General features: G+C 38.8%; 1 protein-coding gene across 1 annotated transcript in view; it reads left to right on the top strand.

Moving 5' to 3' along the window:
• Nucleotides 1-23,051, top strand: part of LOC126279036 (transport and Golgi organization protein 1) — a 195,293-nt gene that overhangs the window by 90,871 nt on the left and 81,371 nt on the right. Inside the window, exons 9-10 of the mRNA XM_049979435.1 lie at nucleotides 11,597-11,692; nucleotides 13,451-13,721. Coding sequence (XP_049835392.1) covers nucleotides 11,597-11,692; nucleotides 13,451-13,721 — 367 coding nt within the window. The remainder of the gene's footprint in view (nucleotides 1-11,596; nucleotides 11,693-13,450; nucleotides 13,722-23,051) is intronic.

The raw sequence follows: 23,051 nt of genomic DNA, 5'->3' as shown, positions 1-23,051 counted from the left end.
ACCTCTGCGTCAGTAAATCAATTAAAAAAAAATGTGGAAGACAAGCTTTTTTTCTCTGCCCCGAGTTTCGACCACTGCATTTTCATACATTATCCAACGAAGTAAATACAAATTTCGTATTGTTCATCTTCGAATGTAGCAGCATTTCAATGTACTACGAAAAGCCGACTGGCAAGACTGTTTGGGATGTTTGTCAATATGGGAAACCCTACGTTCTGAATTTTTTCCTAGCTGTGAGAAGAGATGGTTGCTAGTAGGAACTTTTATGAATTGTGAATTACATGCAGTATTCTCTTCACCATAAGAATAATACAAATATAAACATTTTGTCATGTAGGGCCTATTCTTTCGTGTTTGCAGCTATCTCATTTAAATCCCGTCTGCCTAATAAACTACGAAACTAGAGTGAGACAACAGCAAATGCGAAAGAATACACACATCATGTCATGTTTATATTCGTATTACCGGTATTCTTATGCCTAATAGTGACACAGGCAGAAATGAAGCACATCAATTGACTAGATTTTTAAATCTAAGATGACTCTAATTTCTGTGCAGAAAGTAATGTACTAAAGAGGCGTCTGCAAATACTTTCAAACGGAGAAAAATTTTCGCTTAACTCCCGTTCAGAACATCTTCTATCATACGCAGTCTATTATTTGGTTCTTGTTGATCATTATCAAAGAAAGAAGCAGTTTTTTAAGCGGCAGTACCGTGCACAAAACAAGCCATGTAGCGAGCGGCGACAGGCTGTAAACACTCATTATCAGAAAGTGACAAACAATGCATGGCACAATACAGTAATGCCTTTTCAGCTTAGAGTGACATAAACACCTATTATAAAGAGAACGGCACTTATCAGATCAAAGAAAAATAAGCAATCAATTCAAACCAGACGAAGCACGTGAAAAAAGAAGGGTACCCGTATAAATACGGACTGAGCGCCTGACGCATAGCAATGGCTACCTGGTAAAACTTAACTGCTAAGTTTACGACTCGAACCAAACTTCTGTAGCTGTATCGCCATTCATTCAACCTATGTCTCATGTTATAATGGACCAACTTTGTATCGATTTGGAAGTGCGACCTAAAACTTTTCTCTCCCCATGAATTTCGAGTTTCAAATTTCAGGTGCGGCTTAGATTCGGGAAATTTTTTTTCCCTTGATTATGTGTCTCATTTTTCTGGTGCGGCTTAGATTCGAGTGTGGCTTAGATTCGAGTAAATACGGTATCTTAAAGTGTAACACATGCAAAACAGATCAACATTATTTGTGAAAGCTTATTAATTTTAGAGACCAATATTATACATAAAAGCTTTTCTTTTCTTGTAGCAACACTATGTATATTAATTTAAACCGTTACCTTTTACTATTTGTATGTTCGCGTTACTTAACAGTGATGTTGCTATTGACTGGCTACATCACGTGTCTTATGCTCTGAATATCCACTGTCATCGGCTGGCAAGATCGCTTGACATGAGCTACGACTGGCTTGCAAAAGTGCATCACAATCTCGATTTCAATTCTTCAGAAAGTAACATGCGGAGTTTGGTGGAATTCAAGTTTACACTTTCATAATACGAAAATATGCAGTGTACGTATTGCTGCACATCAGACATCTTTCCAGAATATGCTTTTCTCCTGAGTTTCGTTTTCTAAAGTGCCAGAAAATTCTACGCCGGTGTATAAAACCTCAACCATTGAAAGGATTGATAAGTTTTGCAGTTCTGAGGAAAAGTATGCTGTTACTTAACATGGGAAAAGTGTATTTTCATCCAGTAGAAAGTGTATTTTTAACCGGGGAATCCAGAACTTTTTTATTTCCTCGTTCACGTCTACACCCTGTCCTAGTACGTGACAGCATAGCTGTACATAGGGAGTTGTAATTGCTACAAGGTTCCCAGCGACATGGTCATCTACTGCTATTAATCAACTTCTAATTGGTTGATTATGATGATGATGATGATTTTCATCATCTTGAGTGTCCAAGCTCAATAATTTTTTCATGGTTTTTTCATGGTTCATGGTGTGGGTTCCTGTAGTCATGTCCTAGTTCATGAACCACAGGCAACGTATGAGTGGCCAAGTAAGTGGTCCCGACAGTTGGGATACCAGTTACTTTGGAATAAGGCTGGGCATCTCGGACATATTCTGAGTCGTTGTCACCTTTGTGCTCATACGGCAAAGACTACCAAATCCACCGGTTAGTCCCTCAACCGTTAGGGGTAAAACTCAATGGGCCTTGGGGCAAGTAAGGCTAGCAACCTGCTTCCCTGGTACTTTAAACATAATGCTGGCAACAAGCAGAGCAAAATGCCTCGGACCTTTTGAGGTGATGGAGTCCCACCTCTAACTGACAAAACAGGGACTCCTAAGATACGACTTGGCAAACAAATGGTAATGAGATGGGGAGCTATTAATATCAATGGGGGCTACTCTGGGAAGAAGGTAGAGCTGGCAGAGGCTGCAAGTAAGATGGCGTTTGACGTTTTAGCTGTCAGTGACTTTCGGTAAGGGGTGAGAAAGAGAGGAAGTGGGAGAATACAAGGTCTACCTGTCAAGAGTCAAAGCAGGAATAGCAAAATGGGGTGTAGGGCTTTACATCAGGAAAGAAATGGAACCCAGCGTAGTTGCAATAAGGTATGTAAACGAACGACTGATGTGGATAGATTCGACAGTGTCTAGCAGGAAAATTAGGATTGTGTCAGTATATTCGCATTGTGAAGGGACAGATCAAGATATAAGATGGATAGTTTTTATGAGGCACTCAGTGATGTAGTTGTTAAAGTAAAGGACAAGGACAGTGTTCTGCTCATGGGTGATTTTAATGCCAGGATTGGAAATCAAACAGAAGGGTATGAAAAGGTTATGGGTAAATTTGGAGAGGATATGGAGGCCAACAGGAACGGGAAACGACTCTTGGATTTCTGTGCCAGTATGGGCTTAATAATCACAAACTCCTTTTTTAAACATAAGAACATTCACCGGTATACTTGGGAAGGCAGGGGAACCATATCTGTCATTGACTATATAATAACAGATCAGGAATTCAGGAAGGCTGTGAGGGACACACGTGTATTCAGGGGATTCTTTGATGAGACTGATCATTATTTAATCTGCAGTGAAATAGGGATTGTGATGCCAAAAGTGCAGGAGGTCAGGTCAATGTGTAGGAGGATAAGAGTGGAGAAACTTCAGGATAAGGAAATCAGGCACAAGTACATAACAATGATCTCAGAAAGGTACCAGTTAGTTCAATGTAGTCATTACAGTCATTGGAAATGGAATGGACAAGGTACAGGGACACAGTACTAGAAGTGGCTAAAGAATTTCTGGGAACAGTAGTGTGTAAAGGTAGGATGAAGCAAACAGCTTGGTGGAATGACACAGTCAAGGCAGCCTGTAAAAGGACAAAGGAGGCGTATCAAAAATGGCTACATACTAGAACTCAGGTAGACAGAGAAAGTTATGTTGAAGAAAGAAACATAGCCAAACAGATAATTGCAGCATCCAAGAAGAAATCTTGGGAAGACTTTGGAAACAGGTTGGAGACTTTGGGTCAAGTTGCTGGAAAACCATTCTGGAGTGTAATTAGCAGTCTTCAAAACGGAGGTAAGAAGGAAATGACAAGTATTTTGGACAGATCAGGAATACTGTTGGTGAATCCTGTGGATGCCTTGTGCAGATGGAGTGACTATTTTGAAGAGTTGCTCAATGTAGGTGAAAATATGATCAGTAATGTTTCGGATTTCGAGGTACACTGGGATAGGAATGATGATGGAAATAGGATCACATTTGAGGAAGTGGAGAAAATGGTCAGTAGATTGCAGTGCAATAAAGCAGCTGTTGTTGTTGTTGTTGTTGTTGTTGTTGTTGTTTTCAGTCCTGAGACTGGTTTGATGCAGCTCTCCATACTACTCTATCCTGTGCAAGCTGCTTCATCTCCCAGTACCTACTGCAACCTACATCCTTCTGAATCTGCTTAGTGTACTCATCTCTCGATCTCCCTCTACGATTTTTACCCTCCGCGCTGCCCTCCAACGCTAAATTTGTGATCCCTTGATGCCTCAAAACATGTCCTACCAACCGATCCCTTCTTCTAGTCAAGTTGTGCCACAAACTTTTCTTCTCCCCAATCCTATTCAATACCTCTTCATTAGTCACGTGATCTATCCACCTTATCTTCAGTATTCTTCTGTAGCACCACATTTCAAAAGCTTCTATTCTCTTCTTGTCCAAACTAGTTATCGTCCATATTTCACTTCCATACATGGCTACACTCCAAACAAATACTTTCAGAAACGACTTCCTGATACATAAATCTATATTTGATGTTAACAAATTTCTCTTCTTCAGAAACGCTTTCCTTGCCATTGCCAGTCTACATTTTATATCCTCTCTACTTCGACCAGCATCACCCGATTTAATTTGACTACATACCATTATCCTCGTTTTGCTTTTGTTGATGTTCATCTTACATCCTCCTTTCAAGACACTGTCCATTCCGTTGAACTGCTCTTCCAAGTCCTTTGGCGTCTCTGACAGAATTACAATGTCATCGGCGAACCTCAAAGTTTTTACTTCGTCTCCATGAATTTTAATACCTACTCCAAATTTTTCTTTTGTTTCCTATACTGCTTGCTCAATATACAGATTGAATAACATCGGGGAGAGGCTACAACCCTGTCTCACTCCTTTCCCAACCACTGCTTCCCTTTCATGCCCCTCGACTTTTATGACTGCCATCTGGTTTCTGTACAAATTGTAAATAGCCTTTCGCTCCCTGTATTTTACCCCTGGCACCTTTAGAATTTGAAAGAGAGTATTCCAGTCAACATTGTCAAAAGCTTTCTCTAAGTCTACAAATGCTAGAAACGTAGGTTTGCCTTTTCTTAATCTTTCTTCTAAGATAAGTCGTAAGGTCTGTATTGCCTCACGTGTTCCAACATTTCGACGGAATCCAAACTGATCCTCCCCGAGGTCCGCATCTACCAGTTTTTCCATTCGTCTGTAAAGAATTCACTTTAGTATTTTGCAGCTGTGACTTATGAAACTGATAGTTCGGTAATTTTCACATCTGTCAGCACCTGCTTTCTTTGGGATTGGAATTATTATATTCTTCTTGAAGTCTGAGGGTATTTCGCCTGTCTCATACATCTTGCTCACCAGCTGGTAGAGTTTTGTCATGACTGGCTCTCCCAAGGCCGTCATTAGTTCTAATGGAATGTTGTCTACTCCGGGGGCCTTGTTTCGACTCAGGTCTTTCAGTGCTCTGTCAAACTCTTCACGCAGTATCGTATCTCCCATTTCATCTTCATCTACATCCTCTTCCATTTCCATAATATTGTCCTCAAGTACATAACCCTTGTATAAACCTTCTATATACTCCTTCCACCTTCCTGCCTTCCCTTCTTTGCTTAGAACTGGGTTGCCATCTGAGCTCTTGATATTCATACACGTGGTTCTCTTCTCTCCAAAGGTCTCTTTAATTTTCCTGTAGGCAGTATCTATCTTACCCCTAGTGAGATAAAGCTTCTACATCCTTACATTTGTCCTCTAGTAGCTGGGGTGGATGAAATTAAGCCGGAACTCATCAAATACAGTGGAATGGCAGGTCTTAAATGGCTACACAGGATAATTGAAATGGCCTGGGAGTCGGGACAGGTTCCATCAGGCTGGACAAAAGCAGTAATCACACCAATCTTCAAACATGGAAACAGGAAAGATTGTAACAACTACAGAGGTATCTCTTTAATCAGCATTGTGGGTAAAATCTTCTCAGGTATTGTTGAAAGAAAAGTGCAAGTATTAGTTGAGGACCAATTGGATGAAAATCAGTGTGGGTTTATGCCTCTTAGAGGTTGTCAGGACCAGATCTTTAGCTTACGGCAAATAATGGAGAAGTGTTATGAGTGGAACAGGGAATTGTATCTACGCTTTACAGATCTAGAAAAGGCATATGATCGGGTTCCTAGGAAGAAGTTATTGTCTGTTCTACGAGATTATGGAATACGGGGCAAACTTTTGCAAGCAATTAAAGGTCTTTACATGGATAGTCAGGCAGCAGTTAGAGTTGACGGTAAATTGAGTTCATGGTTCAAAGTAGTTTCAGGGGTAAGACAAGGCTGCAACCTGTCTCCACTGTTGTTCATATTATTTATGGATCATATGTTGAAAACAATAGACTGGCTGGGTGAGATTAAGATATGTGAACACAAAATAAGCAGTCTTGCATATGCGGATGACTTAGTTGAGATGGCAGATTCGATTGAAAGTTTGCAAAGTAACATTTCAGAGCTAGATCAGAAATGTAAGGACTATGATATGAAGATTAGCATACGGATTGAGTGCCAAATAGAAGGAACAAAGTTAGAACAGGTGGACGGTTTCAAGTACTTAGGATGCATATTCTCACACGATGGCAACATAGTGAAAGAACTGGAAGCGAGGTGTAACAAAGCTAATGCAGTGAGCGCTCAGCTACGATGTACTCTCTTCTGCAAGAAGGAAGTCAGTACCAAGACTAAGTTATCTGTGCACCGTTCGACTAACTTTGTTGTATGGGAGCGAAAGCCGGGTGGATTCAGGTTACCTTATCAATAAGGTTGAGATTACGGATATGAAAGTAGCTAAGATGATTGCAGGTACTAATAGATGGGAACAATGGCAGGAGGGTGTCCACAATGAGGAAATCAAAGAAAAACTGGGAATGAACTCTGTAGATGTAGCAGTTAGGGTGAACAGGCTTAGATGGTGGGGTCATGTTACACGCATGGAAGAAGAAAGGTTACCCAAGAGACTCATAGGTTCAGCAGGAGAGGGTAGGAGGAGTCGGGGCAGACCAAGGAGAAGGTATCTGGATTCGGTTAAAAATGATTTTGAAGTGATAGGCTTAACATCAGAAGAGGCACCAATGTTAGCACTGAATAGGGGAACATGGAGGAATTTTATAAGGTGGACTATGCTCCAGACTGAACGCTGAAAGGCATAATCAATCTTAAATGATGATGATGATAACTACAATAATGGCTGACAGCATACCTGAATGGTCCAGTGGCAGACATATTTGAATAGAGGGTTCAAAGGAACAGGTTTTGTTTTCTTGTATGCTTCCAAATAAACACTTAATAGGGTAGCACTATAACGAAGATGTGGCAACACAGAAAGAAGGAGCAAATTATATTTATTACAAGTATGTTACAAATGGTACTTAACTTTGGTGCAGTACCACTAGAGCAAACACGGCAGGCTGGCCGCTACAACGGGTAACCTGTAGTAACAGTAGACACCAAATGGCGTATTTATCACCATAAATCTCTCAGCATCTTCATCCAAAGAAATCTGAAAATATGATTGTTTATGATCCAGTTTACCAAAGTACTTACTTCCAGCTAACTTTGACATAAATTCTTCCAACTTGGGAATAAGATATGAATCCGTAACTGACTGAGAATTAACTGTCACTTTGAAATCTCTGTAGATATGAACTGAACCATTCAGTTTCTGTGCAACTATGATCAGTATTGCCTGTTGGCTACTGGTTATGGCTTCAGTAACAACATTCTGTTGAAGACGGTCGAGTTCCTCCTTTATTTTACCTTTTATCGCAAAAGGAATGTAGTGTGATTTGCAGAACTTTGACATTTCATTTACCTTCAGTGTAATGTGTGTCTTATAACCTTTAATACTGCTAGTTGCTTCGGGAAAAGTATCAGATTTTTGCAATAGCTGATGTAACCTGATGTAATCCTCCATTCAGAACGTTAGTTTGAGTTTGATTTGTTCCCTTGTGAAGGAAGCTCAAAGCATTGAAGAGATCCAGTCTTTGTAAATTTGTTGATTTATTTATTTAAATTTATGTCTACGAATGTAGCCTTTTTCATAAATGGTTTATATATTAATATCTGTTGAAAATTGTCCATTTACTGGAATCTCCTAATTGCTGTAACTGAAGAGCAAACTTTGAAAGTCTGTTTCCTTTGGCATTCCTAACTTTTTGTAGGCCTACAGGTTAACGATTAAAATTTACAACCCAGTGTCAGTTTGAAAATTGCTCTCCACTTTGTTGACTTGAAGAGTTAACAGCCAACAACTTTTTGTTCTCATGAAAGATAACATTCACCTCATGATTCATCTGTGCAAGTTTATGAATTTGCACACATTTGCCATTGCCATATGCATGAGTGTACTTTGTTTTGTATGCCTCAGCTCTATGCCCAGTCTTTGTACAGTAATTTCAAAGACTGGGCAACAGTGATAGACACGATCACCCTATGTGTGGTTTATGGTACAGCATAGCATGCTCAGTCTGCAATTTCCAGATCTGGTCCTGCTGTGTGCTTGGCCGTGCCAGCTGTTGATGTGTAATTAATATGTCAGCATCTTGCTTCTGTAACTACATGCATTTTTCCGTATGCCAAATCAACAGCAAACAAACTTATAAAGATGAGTTTGTTAAACCAAACAGCCATTCTTTGATTTATTGTCAGGTGAGTGCATGATAAGCCCACCACAAATTAATGAGTCTGCATAAGATTGCTCGCAGTGACCATTTTCACAATGAAATTTATGTTTTCCAGTCAGGTTCTGCAATTGAGTAATCTACTGTTTATAGCTTTGATTTGACTTCTTGGAACATTGAGAAAAATCTTTGCCTAGCAGCAACAGCAACATGAACTTGAGAGCAAATTATTTTGCAAGCGATTGTTTAATGTCATTTATGAGAGTCACTGGTTCACAAATAGGGGACAGTTTCTATGAAGAAGTTAAAACACAGTGGGATCTTCATATATTAATAAAAATGATTTTCATTCAGCATCACCTGATCTCTGATGTGTGAGGTAATGCTGTTCCAGTTGCTGGATGTAGTTGTTTGAGGACTCAGCTTTTTAATGGAATGCTGGAAAGGGTATGGTGGCAGCTTGAACTGCAATGGTCATTTTTGTTGGTCATTGGTCTTCCTGTCCTGAAGTGTCCCACCATGAGCTCATGAGCTGTAGACAGTTGTTGCAGTAAGGTTACTACTGGTTGTAGGGCGAGCTCTGATTGGGTCATGTCCAAAATATATCCTCAGAACTGTTAGCAAAATTCATAAAAAATCATTTCTGGAAATGAAACTGATTAGCAGTCTTGGAATGTATCAGTCACAGAATAAAGCCACAGTGTTGCCACAAAAAGTCAATGAATATAACTTGTGCACTCTAATTTTAAGTGGAAATAAAATCTTGCCCAGCTTTGTAATTTTTCTCTTTTCTCCATTATGTTTCTTTTCTCTTGTCACTCTGTGTTGACAAGAGTTCTGTGGGTTTGTGCTGAGCAGCAGTTTGTAGTTGTCAAATCTTGAGTATTGTCAAAAATGTCAAGTCTTTCATGTTTTACCAAGTCAGAAAAATGTCAGATGATGTGGCACATGGTGTCCTAACCTAATATAATGATATCTGAATAACTGTGCTGTCTCTTGGCAGTTTAAGATATTGTAAGCATCATTGATAGTAAGTTTTCAGACATCCCGTAACTGATTGCAGTTTTCCGTAAATAACGATCACTGACTTGGATGATAGTTGTCAGAATACTGTACTGAACTAACTCCAAGCATTGAAGTGAACTGCGTGACTGCTGATTAGTAACTGTTTTGAGTGTCCGTGGCATGTTGTATTTTGGTTCCTGTCCACCAGTCCACCTTGTTCACTAGCACAAGGCAGATACAATGTAGTTCAAGAATGACAATGTTCCCAATTAGCAGTCCACACTGTCGATGGATGTACACAACATGCTGGAAGAAGTGGCACAGAAGCAGAAAAATGTCCAAGTTTGTGTGCATCATCTGGAAGCTGCAGTGTGGACTTGAGAGATATGGTATTTTTGGTGTACCTCTAGCATGGCACACAACAATGATAAAACTAATAAAATGTGATTTCTCTAAATCGTTTCAGGCAAATGCTGGGATGGTTCCTTTGAAAGGGCACGGCAGATTTCCTTCCCAATCCTTCCCTAACCAGAGCTTGCGCTCCGTCTCTAATGACCTCGTTGTCGACGGGACGTTAAACACTAACCACCACCACAGACCAGTTAGTGCAAATATGATAAAATAATAGCACTCAACTTTTCTTACGGCCTGAACATGCATTACAGAACAAATTTTTGAAATTGCTTTACTAGCTTAAGGGTAGACAATTGCTGACATTGAGCATGCACTTCTTGATCCTCCATAGTATAGGAGCCAAAAGTGTTCACAAAATTTAATGTTCAATTATTGCTTGTCTACAATTTATCCATGGGAAATTTTGCCAGCATTTTTATGTTGTTTGTTGAACCCCCACCCAAACTGTGTTTTTGGGTGTGGTTGGAGACTGTAATTCCTTGGATGTGCATTGCAACACCAGGCGACTGTGATACCTTTACTGAATGTTGTGGAATCCATACCTGTCTGTTTTGATCTGGTATGCATTCGTTTGCAGCAATTTGCAATGTATGATGCTTTTTATATGAATGTTTAATATTCTGGTGTGTTTTGTGTCTTATGAACTTAATTTAGAAATTATTAAAGTTTTTGTTAATTGTGCAGTAATGCTGAATATGTTGAAATTCTATGATGAAAAATATACCTGTATGTTAATGAGGAATTTTTGGATTATATATGTCGAAAGTCCAAACAAATAAAACTTCACATAAATCTGAACAAACATTCTTATCTGTCTTACAACAACACAAAACTGACTAATATTGATTAGCCTTGCTTTCATTTTTCATTACAGTTTAGTATAATGTGCATAACTGTTGAATTTTGGGAGTGCAGTGAAATGGCCACAGACTTATTTCCTTCCCCATTCTTCCCTATTTTTAGTGCTCATTCTGTCTATAATGACCTCATTTTCAAGGGGGCTTTAAACCTTTTGGATGGGATGTTAAATACCAATCTTCCTTCCTTTTATGGTGCAGACTGGAACTGACATTGATTGATATATAAATCTCCACATGGGCTGAAACTATTTAGTGTTTTGTCAAAGATACATTTTTCTGTCCTTTGCTGATGCCATCAATGACAATTTCCTAGACAGTTTTCATCTCTATTTAGTTCAGATGGTCAATGCCCAATTAGAATGTGAGATAAATTCTTGAACACAGTGGCCATCTTGCTGCCTTGACTTGAGCCTTATTGGTCACTTGTGGTTTTCACTTACAAGGCAGCTGCAGCTATCCCAGTAATCATAACTATTCCAGAACTGGAGATTCCTTTTTTGATGAAAGATGAACTTACTAAAAATTTCATTAACTCCATGCCACACATGTGTAAAATTATATTGTTGGTTTGTGCTTACAGTACAGCGCTTTAGATATCAGTAATAAGCGCTTCTCCCACAGAAATATAGAACATCCACTCCCTCCCTCCCTCCCTCCCTCGCTCGCTCGCTCGCTCGCTCACTCACTCACTCACTCACTCACTCACTCACCCACCCACCCACCCACCCACCTCCCTAACACAAAAACAAAATAATTATTCAAAAATTTTCAAGTGATTGCAGTGTATCTTAAATATAAGTTATTTCACAATGAGTGCTGTTGTAAATATAAACATTTATAATTTTCTTTTTTTAGACAACAGATTCGCTTCTCAAAATTCAGAAGGAAAAAATTGACCTGATGTCAGAAATGGAAGAAAAGATAAGAGCCCTTCAGCAACAACTGTCTCAGGTACCTTATTACAGCAATTTGAGCCAGTCAACCATATATGATGGTCTTAATATATATTGCTTGTTATCATGTTGTACATATGTTATCAGTATTGAAATTTATTAATTTTAACACGTTGACTTCTGTACCACATCAGGACCATGCCACTCTTCACAGTTTTGATTAGGATCACTTTTTAACATGCCATTCATATCTAGGTGCAGATGGACAGCCATGAATGGGAGAAATGGAAATGGCTTTGTTGAAGGAGCATTCTACAATCAGCAGATAAGAACCTGTAAAACTTAGAAGAAGCTAAATTAAATTGGCCAGGGAAAGAATTTGAATACCATTCTGCTTATGCATTCATTATTAAAGCTACCTCACAAGACCAATAGCAGACAGTCTGTTTGTGAAAGCTGGAGGCTGCACTCTGGTCTGCTAGACATAGTCACAAATTAATGTAGAGTACCAATTGACACATTAATTTAGTCTTTGACAAAAGTACTTGTGATGTCTACACCCTGTGTGAAGTAAGTTTGGCACCTTGCTTTTATTCCTTTGCTCCCTGCAATTTAATTAGTAAAAGTATTTTCCATATTTAGGTAACTGTAATCTCACCCTAAGAACTCTATAGGTCCCTTACAAAACACATACCTCTTTGGGGTGTACTTGAAAGATGTCTCACCTAATACAGATTACTTTCTCCTCTCCTAGGAAAGCTTTTTATAAAGTGATGAATTATCACAAAATGTTACATTGTGGGCCATCATTTTTTGAAAAGCTGCGGAGCACTGATAACTTCTATAGTAAAACTATAGAGGTATTCAGTTTTTACTGTTTAAATTCTTCTCAATATGCTGCTCCACATATTTGGGCATTCCATTATGAATTTTATTTTTCGTGGTGGCCTTGTCTCTTTTCACAGCATAGAACTGAATAAATCTTGTCTTTTTGATTTTCCCACCAAGAACACCAGTTAATAATTTCATAAAAACATTGTTCACAATTTCTCTATTTGCATTTCATTTACAACAACTTACCAGCATACAGATTTTTTAAATGCTGCCAGAGCAAGCTGCTTATGTAAAAAGGAACTAGCTGCTACTTGGAAAGTGTAAGTTCAGATCCTTGTCCGACAGTCATCATTGAAGTTTTCTGTGGTTTCATAAAGCATTTCTGTCAAATGGTGTGATAGCTCCTTCAGTAACGACATCACCAGTTAAAACTTCCTTACTTGTCAAATCCGAGTTGGTACAGTGGTCTGGTCTCTCCCTGAAGACTGTGATGTCAACATGACTTAAAACTCTTATGTTTTCCTTTTCAGTACGTTGTTGATAGAGCATTATTTGGGATAACACTTTAGTCATGCTGGCTGAGTATATTTGTGAAAAGTTTGCCATGGCTTTCTGAATATTATTGATGGAACAGTAGAATATTTACCATTGCCAATTGAATAGGGCAAATTTGCACACAATAAATACACTTGTGAAAAAGAAAATATTAGCCTTACTTCATAAGTATAAAAAAAAGCTGCTGAGTGTAGAAACTCAAGTAATTATTGATACATCCATTGCGTTTTCTTTTCTCAATTAAAATTCTTCAGTTAGGCAAGTGTTGAAGTGGCCTTCCTGGTATAGTGAAAATTTAAAATTAATTTTTATAGTAATTATATTTTTAAATGGTGTATTATTGTGGAGACAAATACTGTATGACAAATATTTATGTACCTCTAAAGGAATCTGTCACAGTCTAACTTATTCAACTGTTTCGAGACAGATAACTGAGAGTACGCGCTCGGAGATTAGTCGATTAACAAATGAGCTGGAAGAGTCCCGGGAAACTGTTGCAATGCGTGACAGTGAATTGACAGTACTGCAAGACTGTCTCCGCCAGTTAAAAGCTTTTGAGGAGGGACAAGGTTCAGAGCAGCTGGATACATTACTGGATGTAGGCCATGCTCGTGCCGAACTTGCACTCGTCTCAATGGATCGTGACAGTCTGAAGGATCGTCTCCATGATGAAGAAGTGGCTAGGAAATTGCTTGAAGGTGAATTGCTTTTTGTTGCCCAGTCTCATGACTTACCATTAAGCTAACACCTTTGTCTTTCTGTAGTCCTGTGTACTGTAATTACTCTAGCATAAGGCGACTCTAAATATAAGATGGCCTTCCCACCCCCCCACCCTTTTTCTTTTTAAAAAAAAAAAAAAAAAAAAAAAAAAAAAGAGGATCCTTGAGAAAAATTCGTGTTGTAACATATTCTGTCTAATCAAAGTTACAAACTTTTATTGACTGCCTGAAAAGTTAACATTACACATATTCTAAACTTACACATTTTCTAATTGTCTACATTTTAATAATGCAAGTGGAAATAAGGTAAACAAAAGAAATTGTTGACATTAAGTTTTAGTTCCCACTGCCTTTTTTATTTGCTTAGCAGGTCATTTGTGGTATCACCATTTTTAATCATTGTAAAATGCTGTAAAATGTATGTCTTCGGTGTCACAAATAAAAATCTGCTTCTTCTGAATATGTGGCAATTTCCGAGGTTGTGATTATGGTGGGACCTGAGAATATAGCTGGTGCCACCCCCCCCCCCCCCCCCTCCCTCTCCCCCCCCCCCCCCCTGTCCTGAACACATAGCAAATTTCACTTTTATACTAACATGAGAATATTATAATGTAAAGTCTGTCTCATTGGCCGTGTAGAAACAGTAGCTGACACACACCCGCCATGTCATTCCTCACTCCTGAAAGTGAGTGCCAACATTGCTGCACAAAATATGTAAGTATGCCACTGGCTCCATTGTAGGCTTTTAGCATCTCTTGCAGAAATGTGTGTGTTGTTGAATATTTACCCAATTTTAAAGTCAGTTTGATTCCGAACACAAAGGAATTCAGGCAAACTACAGTGCAAACACGGTAGATGTCCATATAAAGCCAAAGTACGCAGTATTGATTCCTGTGGTTGGCAGCACAATGAAATTTGCCTCCCTCTCTCAACTCCCCTTCCCACACTCTCAGCCAAGCTGGTGTCAGTGTCCCCCTGCAACACTTCTGTAGTGTTGTGCTTGAGGTATAGTGAATCATGGATGGCAATAATTTCTAGGGTACAGCTCATATGAAAAATAATAACTAATTCACAAATAAAGGGTTGCAATCAGGATTCAGTCCAGTTCTTGAACTTACACTTGGGCCTGTGATCCAGTGAGCTGTTTTTTCACTGTAATTTATTCTGAGGTAACAATTGCAGTCAGTTTAATGTGATTTCTTCACTTTGTTAGACATTCAATTCTGAATTAATGTTCTTTCCCATTTCATCTTGATCTCATCATCTTGTTCTAAAGCTGATTAGAAGCTGGTGACTTCCTCTCTTGTATTCTGATACATGAACAGTGACCAAATTTCTCATTTGCAACTCATCTGTGCACTGTATCAATGCATGTACAAGAACTTTTATTGCATACATGTTCAAATACAACAAAATTTTATAAGCTGATAGAATTTAATATTGTTTCCAGCTGTTTTTCATAAAATTACCAAATTTTGAGCAGGGTGTTAGGTTTTTGTAGTGGCTAGTTTGTAGTTTCTTGTGTTTCCCTTGTACTAGTACATGAATCAAATGACAATTGATTGTTTCAGCAAGATCTATACTGTTTGAAGTGCTTCAGCACATCAGGAAATTTGGAGCCTATTCAAATGAAAGCATTGTTTACTTATCCCTACCTATGGAATTCTTCAAAATGAATTTGTAAGAAATGTCAGTAGCCAATGATTCATCTGTAAATGTAAGGCAACTCTTGTATTAATCTATTAACAATGTAGAAACATTGACCTTAGCAGCAATAGTTTATTTTGCAAATATAAGACGACCCCGTATTTTTAGAACGATGAATTTGGAGAAAAGACCTCATCTTATAATCGGATAAATGAGGTATGAAATAAATAGTTTTCAATTCATCCAAATTGAATTTTAATCAAATTGATTGTGCATTCATGGCCAGTAAACAATGGCTACCCACAGAATAATTTTTTCAGGTTTTTCAACTGCCTAAACACCTGAAAAGTAATGTTTTTCCTCCCATGAACCATGGACCTTGCCGTTGGTGGGGAGGCTTGCGTGCCTCAGCAATAAAAATGGCCGTACTGTTAGGTGCAACCACAACGGAGGGGTATCTGTTGAGAGGCCAGACAAACATGTGGTTCCTGAAGAGGGGCAGCAGCCTTTTCAGTAGTCGCAGGGGCAACAGTCTGGATGATTGACTGATCTGGCCTTGTAATAATAACCAAAACGGCCTTGCTGTGCTGGTACTGCGAACGGCTGAAAGCAAGGGGAAACTACAGCCGTAATTTTTCCCGAGGACATGCAGCTTTACTGTATGATTAAATGATGATGGCGTCCTCTTGGGTAAAATATTCCGGAGGTAAAATAGTCCCTCATTCGGATCTCCGGGCGGGGACTACTCAGGAGGACGTCATTATCAGGAGAAAAAAAGCTGGCATTCTACAGATCGGAGCATGGAATGTCAGATCCCTTAATCGGGCAGTTAGGTTAGAAAATTTAAAAAGGGAAATGGATAAGTTAAAGTTAGTTATAGTGGGAATTAGTGAAGTTCGGTGGCAGGAGGAACAAGACTTTTGGTCAGGTGAATACAGGGTTATAAATACAAAATCAAATAGGGGTAATGCAGGAGTAGGTTTAATAATGAATAAAAAAAAAATAGGAGTGCGGGTAAGCCACTACAAACAGCATAGTGAACGCATTATTGTGGCCAAGATAGAAGCAAAGCCCATGCCTACTACAGTAGTACAAGTTTATATGCCAACTAGCTCTGCAGATGATGAAGAAATTGATGAAATGTATGATGAGATAAAAGAAATTATTCAAGTAGTGAAGGGAGACGAAAATTTAATAGTCATGGGTGACTGGAATTCGGTAGTAGGAAAAGGGAGAGAAGGAAACGTAGTAGGTGAATATGGACTGGGGCAAAGAAATGAAAGAGGAAGCCGTCTGGTAGAATTTTGCACAGAGCATAACTTAGTCATAGCTAACACTTGGTTCAAGAATCATAAAAGAAGGTTGTATACATGGAAGAAGCCTGGAGATACTAAAAGGTATCAGATAGATTATATAATGGTAAGACAGAGATTTAGGAATCAGGTTTTAAATTGTAGGACATTTCCAGGGGCAGATGTAGACTCTGACCACAATCTATTGGTTATGACCTGTAGGTTAAAACTGAGGAAACTGCAAAAAGGTGGGAATTTAAGGACATGGGATCTGGATAAGCTGAAAGAACCAGAGGTTGTACAGAGTTTCAAGGAGAGCATAAGGGAACAGTTGACAGGAATGGGGGAAAGAAACACAGTAGAAGAAGAATGGATAGCTGAGGGATGATGTAGTAAAGGCAGCAGACGTTCAAGTATGTAAAAAGAAGAGGGCTAGAAGAAATCTTTGGGTAACAGAAGGAATATTGAATTTAATTAATGAATGAGAAAATATAAAAATGCAGTAAATGAAGCAGGCAAAAAGGAATACAAACGTCTCAAAAATGAGGTCAACAGGAAGTGCAAAATAGCTAAACAGGCATGGCTAAAGGACAAATGTAAGGATGTAGAGGCTTATCTCACTAGGGGCAAGGTAGATATTGCCTACAGGAAAATTAAAGGGACCTTTGGAGAAAAGAGAACCACTTGTATTAATATCAAGAGCTCAGATGGAAACCCAGTTCTAAGCAAAGAAGGGAAAGCAGAGAAGTGGAAGGAGTATATAGAGGGTCTATACAAGGGCAATGTACTTGAGGACAATAGTATGGAAATGGAAAAGGATGTAGATGAAGATGAAATGGGAGATATGATACTGTGTGAAGAGTTTGACAGAGCACTGAAAGACCTAAGTCGAAACAAGGCCCCGGGAGTAGACAACATTCCATTAGAATTACTGACGGCCTTAGGAGAGCCAGTCATGACAAAACTCTACCATCTGGTGAGCAAGATGTATGAGACAGGCGAAATACTCTCAAACTTCAAGAATAATATAATAATTCCAATTCCAAAGAATGCAGGTGTTGACAGATGTGAAAATTACCGAACAATCAGTATCATAAGTCACAGCTGCAAAATACTAACGCGAATACTTTACAGACGAATGGAAAAACTGGTAGATGCGGACCTCGGGGAAGATCAGTTTGGATTCTGTAGAAATGTTTGAACACGTGAGGCAATACTGACCTTACGACTTATCTTAGAAGAAAGATTAAGAAAAGGCAAACCTACGTATCTAGCATTTGTAGACTTAGAGATAGCTTTTGACTGTGTTGACTGGAATACTCTCTTTCAAATTCTGAAGGTGGCAGAGGTAAAATACAGGGAGCGAAAGGCTATTTACAATTTGTACAGAAACCAGATGGCAGTTATTAGAGTCGAGGGGGATGAAAGGGAAGCAGTGGTTGGGAAAGGAATGAGACAGGGTTGTAGCCTCTCCCCGATGTTATTCAATCTGTGTATTGAGCAAGCAGTAAAGGAAACAAAATAAAAATTTGCAGTAGGTATTAAAATCCATGGAGAAAAACTTTGAGGTTCGCCGATGACATCGTAATTCTGTCAGAGACAGCAAAGGACTTGGAAGAGCAGTTGAACGGAATGGACAGTGTCTTGAAAGTAGGATATAAGATGAACATCAACAAATGCAAAACGAGGATAATGGAATGTAGTCAAATTAAATCGGGTGATGCTGAGGGAATTAGACTAGGAAATGAGACACTTAAAGCAGTAAAGGAGTTTTGCTGTTTAGGAAGTAAAATTACTGATGATGGTCGAAGTAGAGAGGATATAAAATGTAGACTGGCAATGGCAAGGAAAGCATTTCTGAAGAAGAGAAATTTGTTAACATCGAATATAGATTTATGTATCAGGACGTCGTTTCTGGAAGTATTTGTTTGGAGTGTAGCCATGTATGGAAGTGAAACATGGACGATAACTAGTTTGGACAAGAAGAGAATAGAAGCTTTCGAAATGTGGTGCTACAGAAGAATGCTGAAGATAAGGTGGATAGATCACATAACTAATGAGGAGGTATTGAACAGGATTGGGGAGAAGAGAAGTTTGTGGCACAACTTGACTAGAAGAAGGGATTGGTTGGTAGGACATGTTTTGAGGCATCAAGGGATCACAAATTTAGCATTGGAGGGCAGCGTGGAGGGTAAAAATCGTAGAGGGAGACCAAGAGATGAATACAAATTCAGAAGGATGTACATTGCAATACATACTGGGAGATGAAGCAGCTTGCACAGGATAGAGTCGCATGGAGAGCTGCATCAAACCAGTCTCAGGACTGAAGACGACGACAACAACAACAACAACATGTAATAGTTAATTGCAGTTGTTTGGTGTGCTTCATCTAAAAGAAGGGCATTTCATTATATCCCAGTAATGATATTATTGACTGAAAAACCACATTGAAAAATGTTGACAAAGCATTATCAGTTTGTGTTATGTAATGTTATTTAAACATTTTTAAATCTTTTGTCATTCATTGAGATACAAAAAATTTTGTGTGATACAGTGCTCTGAATTACCTACATTCATTAGATTGTGTATCACACTGCATTGATCATTTGTTGTGTGCGTTATAGTATTGACAAACACAGTGAGGAAGTTAATGTAAGAGATAGTGCACTTATGGCCAGATTCCAGTGGTAATAGACTGCTATTGAATCACATGCTGGTACACAACAATGTAATTGAAAATAATCACCCAGTAGTTTCCAAACAATAGTCTGATAGTTACAGTAAAGTGTTGACTATTGATAATAGAAATATGCTCCTTAATCTTGGAGCTATTTGAATACACAGTTAGCATCAGTTTTTGACAATTTTTCATCCACCAGCTTGTAGAACTGTTGATATTCACAAGTCAGAAAATTCATTATGTATACCAGCCAGTTCATACCATAAAAATCTCTTTAAGTTACAAATAACTGTGTAAGACAATTTGAGCTTAATTCCTGTGTCACATGTAGGTGATTGTAGTAACCTCAGCTGTTGGCAGTAACAATTGGCAATTTTTTTTTTTCCATTTTGGCATTAAGTTTATGGAAACACTGATTGCCCAATGACTTTGTGAGCAAGGAATGAATTGCTATTTACAGACTAAAATTAGTGGTGTATTCCAGCGTAACTTTGAAGAGATTGGGAGACAGTCAAAAAATGGCTTTTTTCACAGCAATATGCACTCTATTGTTTTGAACAATTAGAATTTATTGTACTGTGGAAATCAAGTAATACTTAGTGTTTTCTTCTCTTAATATTTAATATGTAATTCATGTTGTGTTAAAAATATTGAAAACTAAAAAAATAAACCACCCATGAAGAAAACAGTTTCCATCCTATTTGTGTTGTAATTATTTTGGGCTAAATTTCTTGTCTCCAAAATTTTACAAAGAATTTTTTAGCAGTTGGGGATTTTTAATCTTTCTAAGTGTTTTTCAGATTAAAACTTTGTTCTGCGAAGTATATACTATGCTTGCTGAAAATTAAAACCATGATTAAAATAATAAACTTTCTAAGTATGTCTGTTTTTAATATGATATGAAATGATATGATCACTTGACCTAATTGGCTGGGACAGCTCAACTGGAATTGTTCGGGCACCTAGTGCAAGTCTTTTATTTTATGCCACTTTGGTGACTTGCACATTAATGATGATAAGGCCAACACAACAACCAGTCCCCAAGCAGATAAAATCTCCAACCCAGCCGAGAATTGAACCCAGATCCCAGCCACTCAGTTACAGAGGTGGACTCTGTTTTGTGATGGATAATTTCACTCTTTTGAATTGTGGTTGTACTGAACTATTCACAACAAGTATCTTGTAATGCAGAAGATACCAATGAGTAAGCTAGAAAGTCACTAACTTCATGTGTTACCAGAAAATGACCTCTGCTTTGAACATTTATGTGTACTGAAAAGTAACTGCAACATAGATTGTGATAGTGTTGATTGCCTTGCAGAAAGCATGCCAGAGTAGCATTGCATTTAAAGAAGTGTAAAGAAATCGTAGAAGTTCAGTTCCTACCTTCATTGTGTTAAGTGGACATCATAAGAACGCTGTTTTCAAATGGTGTAAAAGTAAAGTGGATTTACAATTTGTTAAAGTGACACAGAAAAACTAATATGACATATTAGGTAGTTTGGTATTTCTTCTGTGGGCAAGATATAAGTACTATGAATGATGCTGTAGCCTAGGCCTCACTAAATGAATGGTTTTTTAATATTGAAAAATGCCCACATGGAACTTGGAAGCAGTAGAACTATCATAACATGTATTTCTTTCTCTGTTCAAGACAAAAGGTATTTTAAATAGCAACGACAGCCACAAATGCTTTGCTGTTGGACTTTGTGTAGTTCTTGTCACAGTTGGCACTGGAAGTAATTGTAGCAGAACTGGAGGGCCTGTGCATTTATTATGGCTAATTTACAGTATCTCTTTGCCCATATCCTTAAAGTATTATGACTGCCGTGAAATTTGTTTGACCACTAAATTGTCAGAGAATCTTATGAAGATACTGCATTCCATTTGTGGAATTTCTACATCTACATCCATACTCCACAAGCCACCTGACGCTGTGTGGCGGAGGGTACCCTGAGTACCTCTATCAGTTCTCTCTTCTATTCCAATCTCATATTGTTCGTGGAAAGAAGGATTGTCGATATGCTTCTGTGTGGGCTCTAATCTCTCTGATTTTATCCTCATGGTCTCTTTGCGAGATATACGTAGGAGGGAGCACTATACTGCTTGACTCTTCGGTGTTCTCGAAACTTTAACAAAAGCCCGTACCAAGCTACTGAGCATGTCTCCTGCAGAGTCTTCCACTGGAGTATATCTATCATCTCAATAACGCTTTCGCGATTACTAAATGATCCTGTAACGAAGCGCGCTGCTCTCCATTGGATCTTCTCTATCGCTTCTATCAACCCTATCTGGTACGGATCCCACAATACTGAGCAGTATTCAAGCAGTGGGCGAACAAGCGTGCTGTAACCTACTTCCTTTGTTTTCGGATTACATTTCCTTAGGATTCTTCCAATGAATCTCAGTCTGGCATCTGCTATTCCAACGATCAACTTTATATGATCATTCCATTTTAAATCACTCCTAATGCGTACTCCCAGATAATTTATGGAATTAACTGCTTCCAGTTGCTGACCTGCTATATTGTAGCTAAATGGTATGGGATCTTTCTTTCTATGTATTCGCAGCACATTACACTTGTCTACATTGAGATTCAATTGCCATTCCCTGCACCATGCGTCAATTTGCTGCAGATCCTCCTGCATTTCAGTACAGTTTTCCATTGTTACAACCTCTCGATACACCACAGCGTCATCAGCAAAAAGCCTCAGTGAACTTCCGATGTCATACACCAGGTCATTTATGTATATTGTGAATGGCAATAGTCCTATGACACTCCCCTGCGGCACACCTGAAATCACTCTTACTTCGGAAGACTTCTCTCCATTGAGAAAGACATGCTGCGTTCTGTTATCTAGGAACTCTTCAATCCAATCACACAATTGGCCTGATAGTCCATATACTCTTACTTTGTTCATTAAACAACTGTGGGGAACTGTATCGAACGCCTTGCGGAAGTCAAGAAACACGGCATCTAGCTGGAACCCGTGTCTCTGGCTCTCTGAGTCTCGTGGACAAATAGCGTGAGCTGGGTTTCACACGATCGTCTTTTTCGAAACCCATGCTGATTCCTACAGAGTAGTTTTCTAGTCTCCAGAAAAGTCATTACACTCGAACATAATACGTGTTCCAAAATTCTACAACTGATAGACGTTAGAGATATAGGTCTATAGTTCTGCACATCTGTTCGACGTCCCTTCTTGAAAATGGGGATGACGTGTGCCCTTTTCCAATCCTTTGGAACACTACGCTCTTCTAGAGACCTACGGTACACCGCTGCAAGAAGGGGGGCAAGTTCCTTCGCGTACTCTGTGTAAAATCGAACTGGTATCCCATCAGGACCAGCGGCTTTTCCTCTTTTGAGCGATTTTAATTTTTTCTCTATCCCTCTGTCGTCTATTTGGATATCTACCATTTTGTCAACTGTGTGACAATCTAGAGAAGGAAGCACAGTGCAGTCTTCCTCTGTGAAACAGCTTTGGAAAAAGACATTTAGTATTTCGGCCTTTAGTCTGTCATCCTCTGTTTCAGTACCATTTTGGTCACAGAGTGTCTGGACATTTTGTTTTGATCCACCTACCAGTTTGATATAAGACCAAAATTTCTTAGGATTTTCTGCCAAATCAGTACATAGAACATTACTTTCGAATTCATTGAACGCCTCTCGCATAGCCCTCCTCACACTAC

Source organism: Schistocerca gregaria, chromosome 6, assembly GCF_023897955.1.
Source record: "Schistocerca gregaria isolate iqSchGreg1 chromosome 6, iqSchGreg1.2, whole genome shotgun sequence".
NCBI classification, from domain to species: Eukaryota; Metazoa; Arthropoda; class Insecta; order Orthoptera; family Acrididae; genus Schistocerca; species Schistocerca gregaria.
The sequence above is the reverse complement of the archived record's forward strand: the minus strand, read 5'-3'. Positions and strand labels throughout refer to the sequence as shown.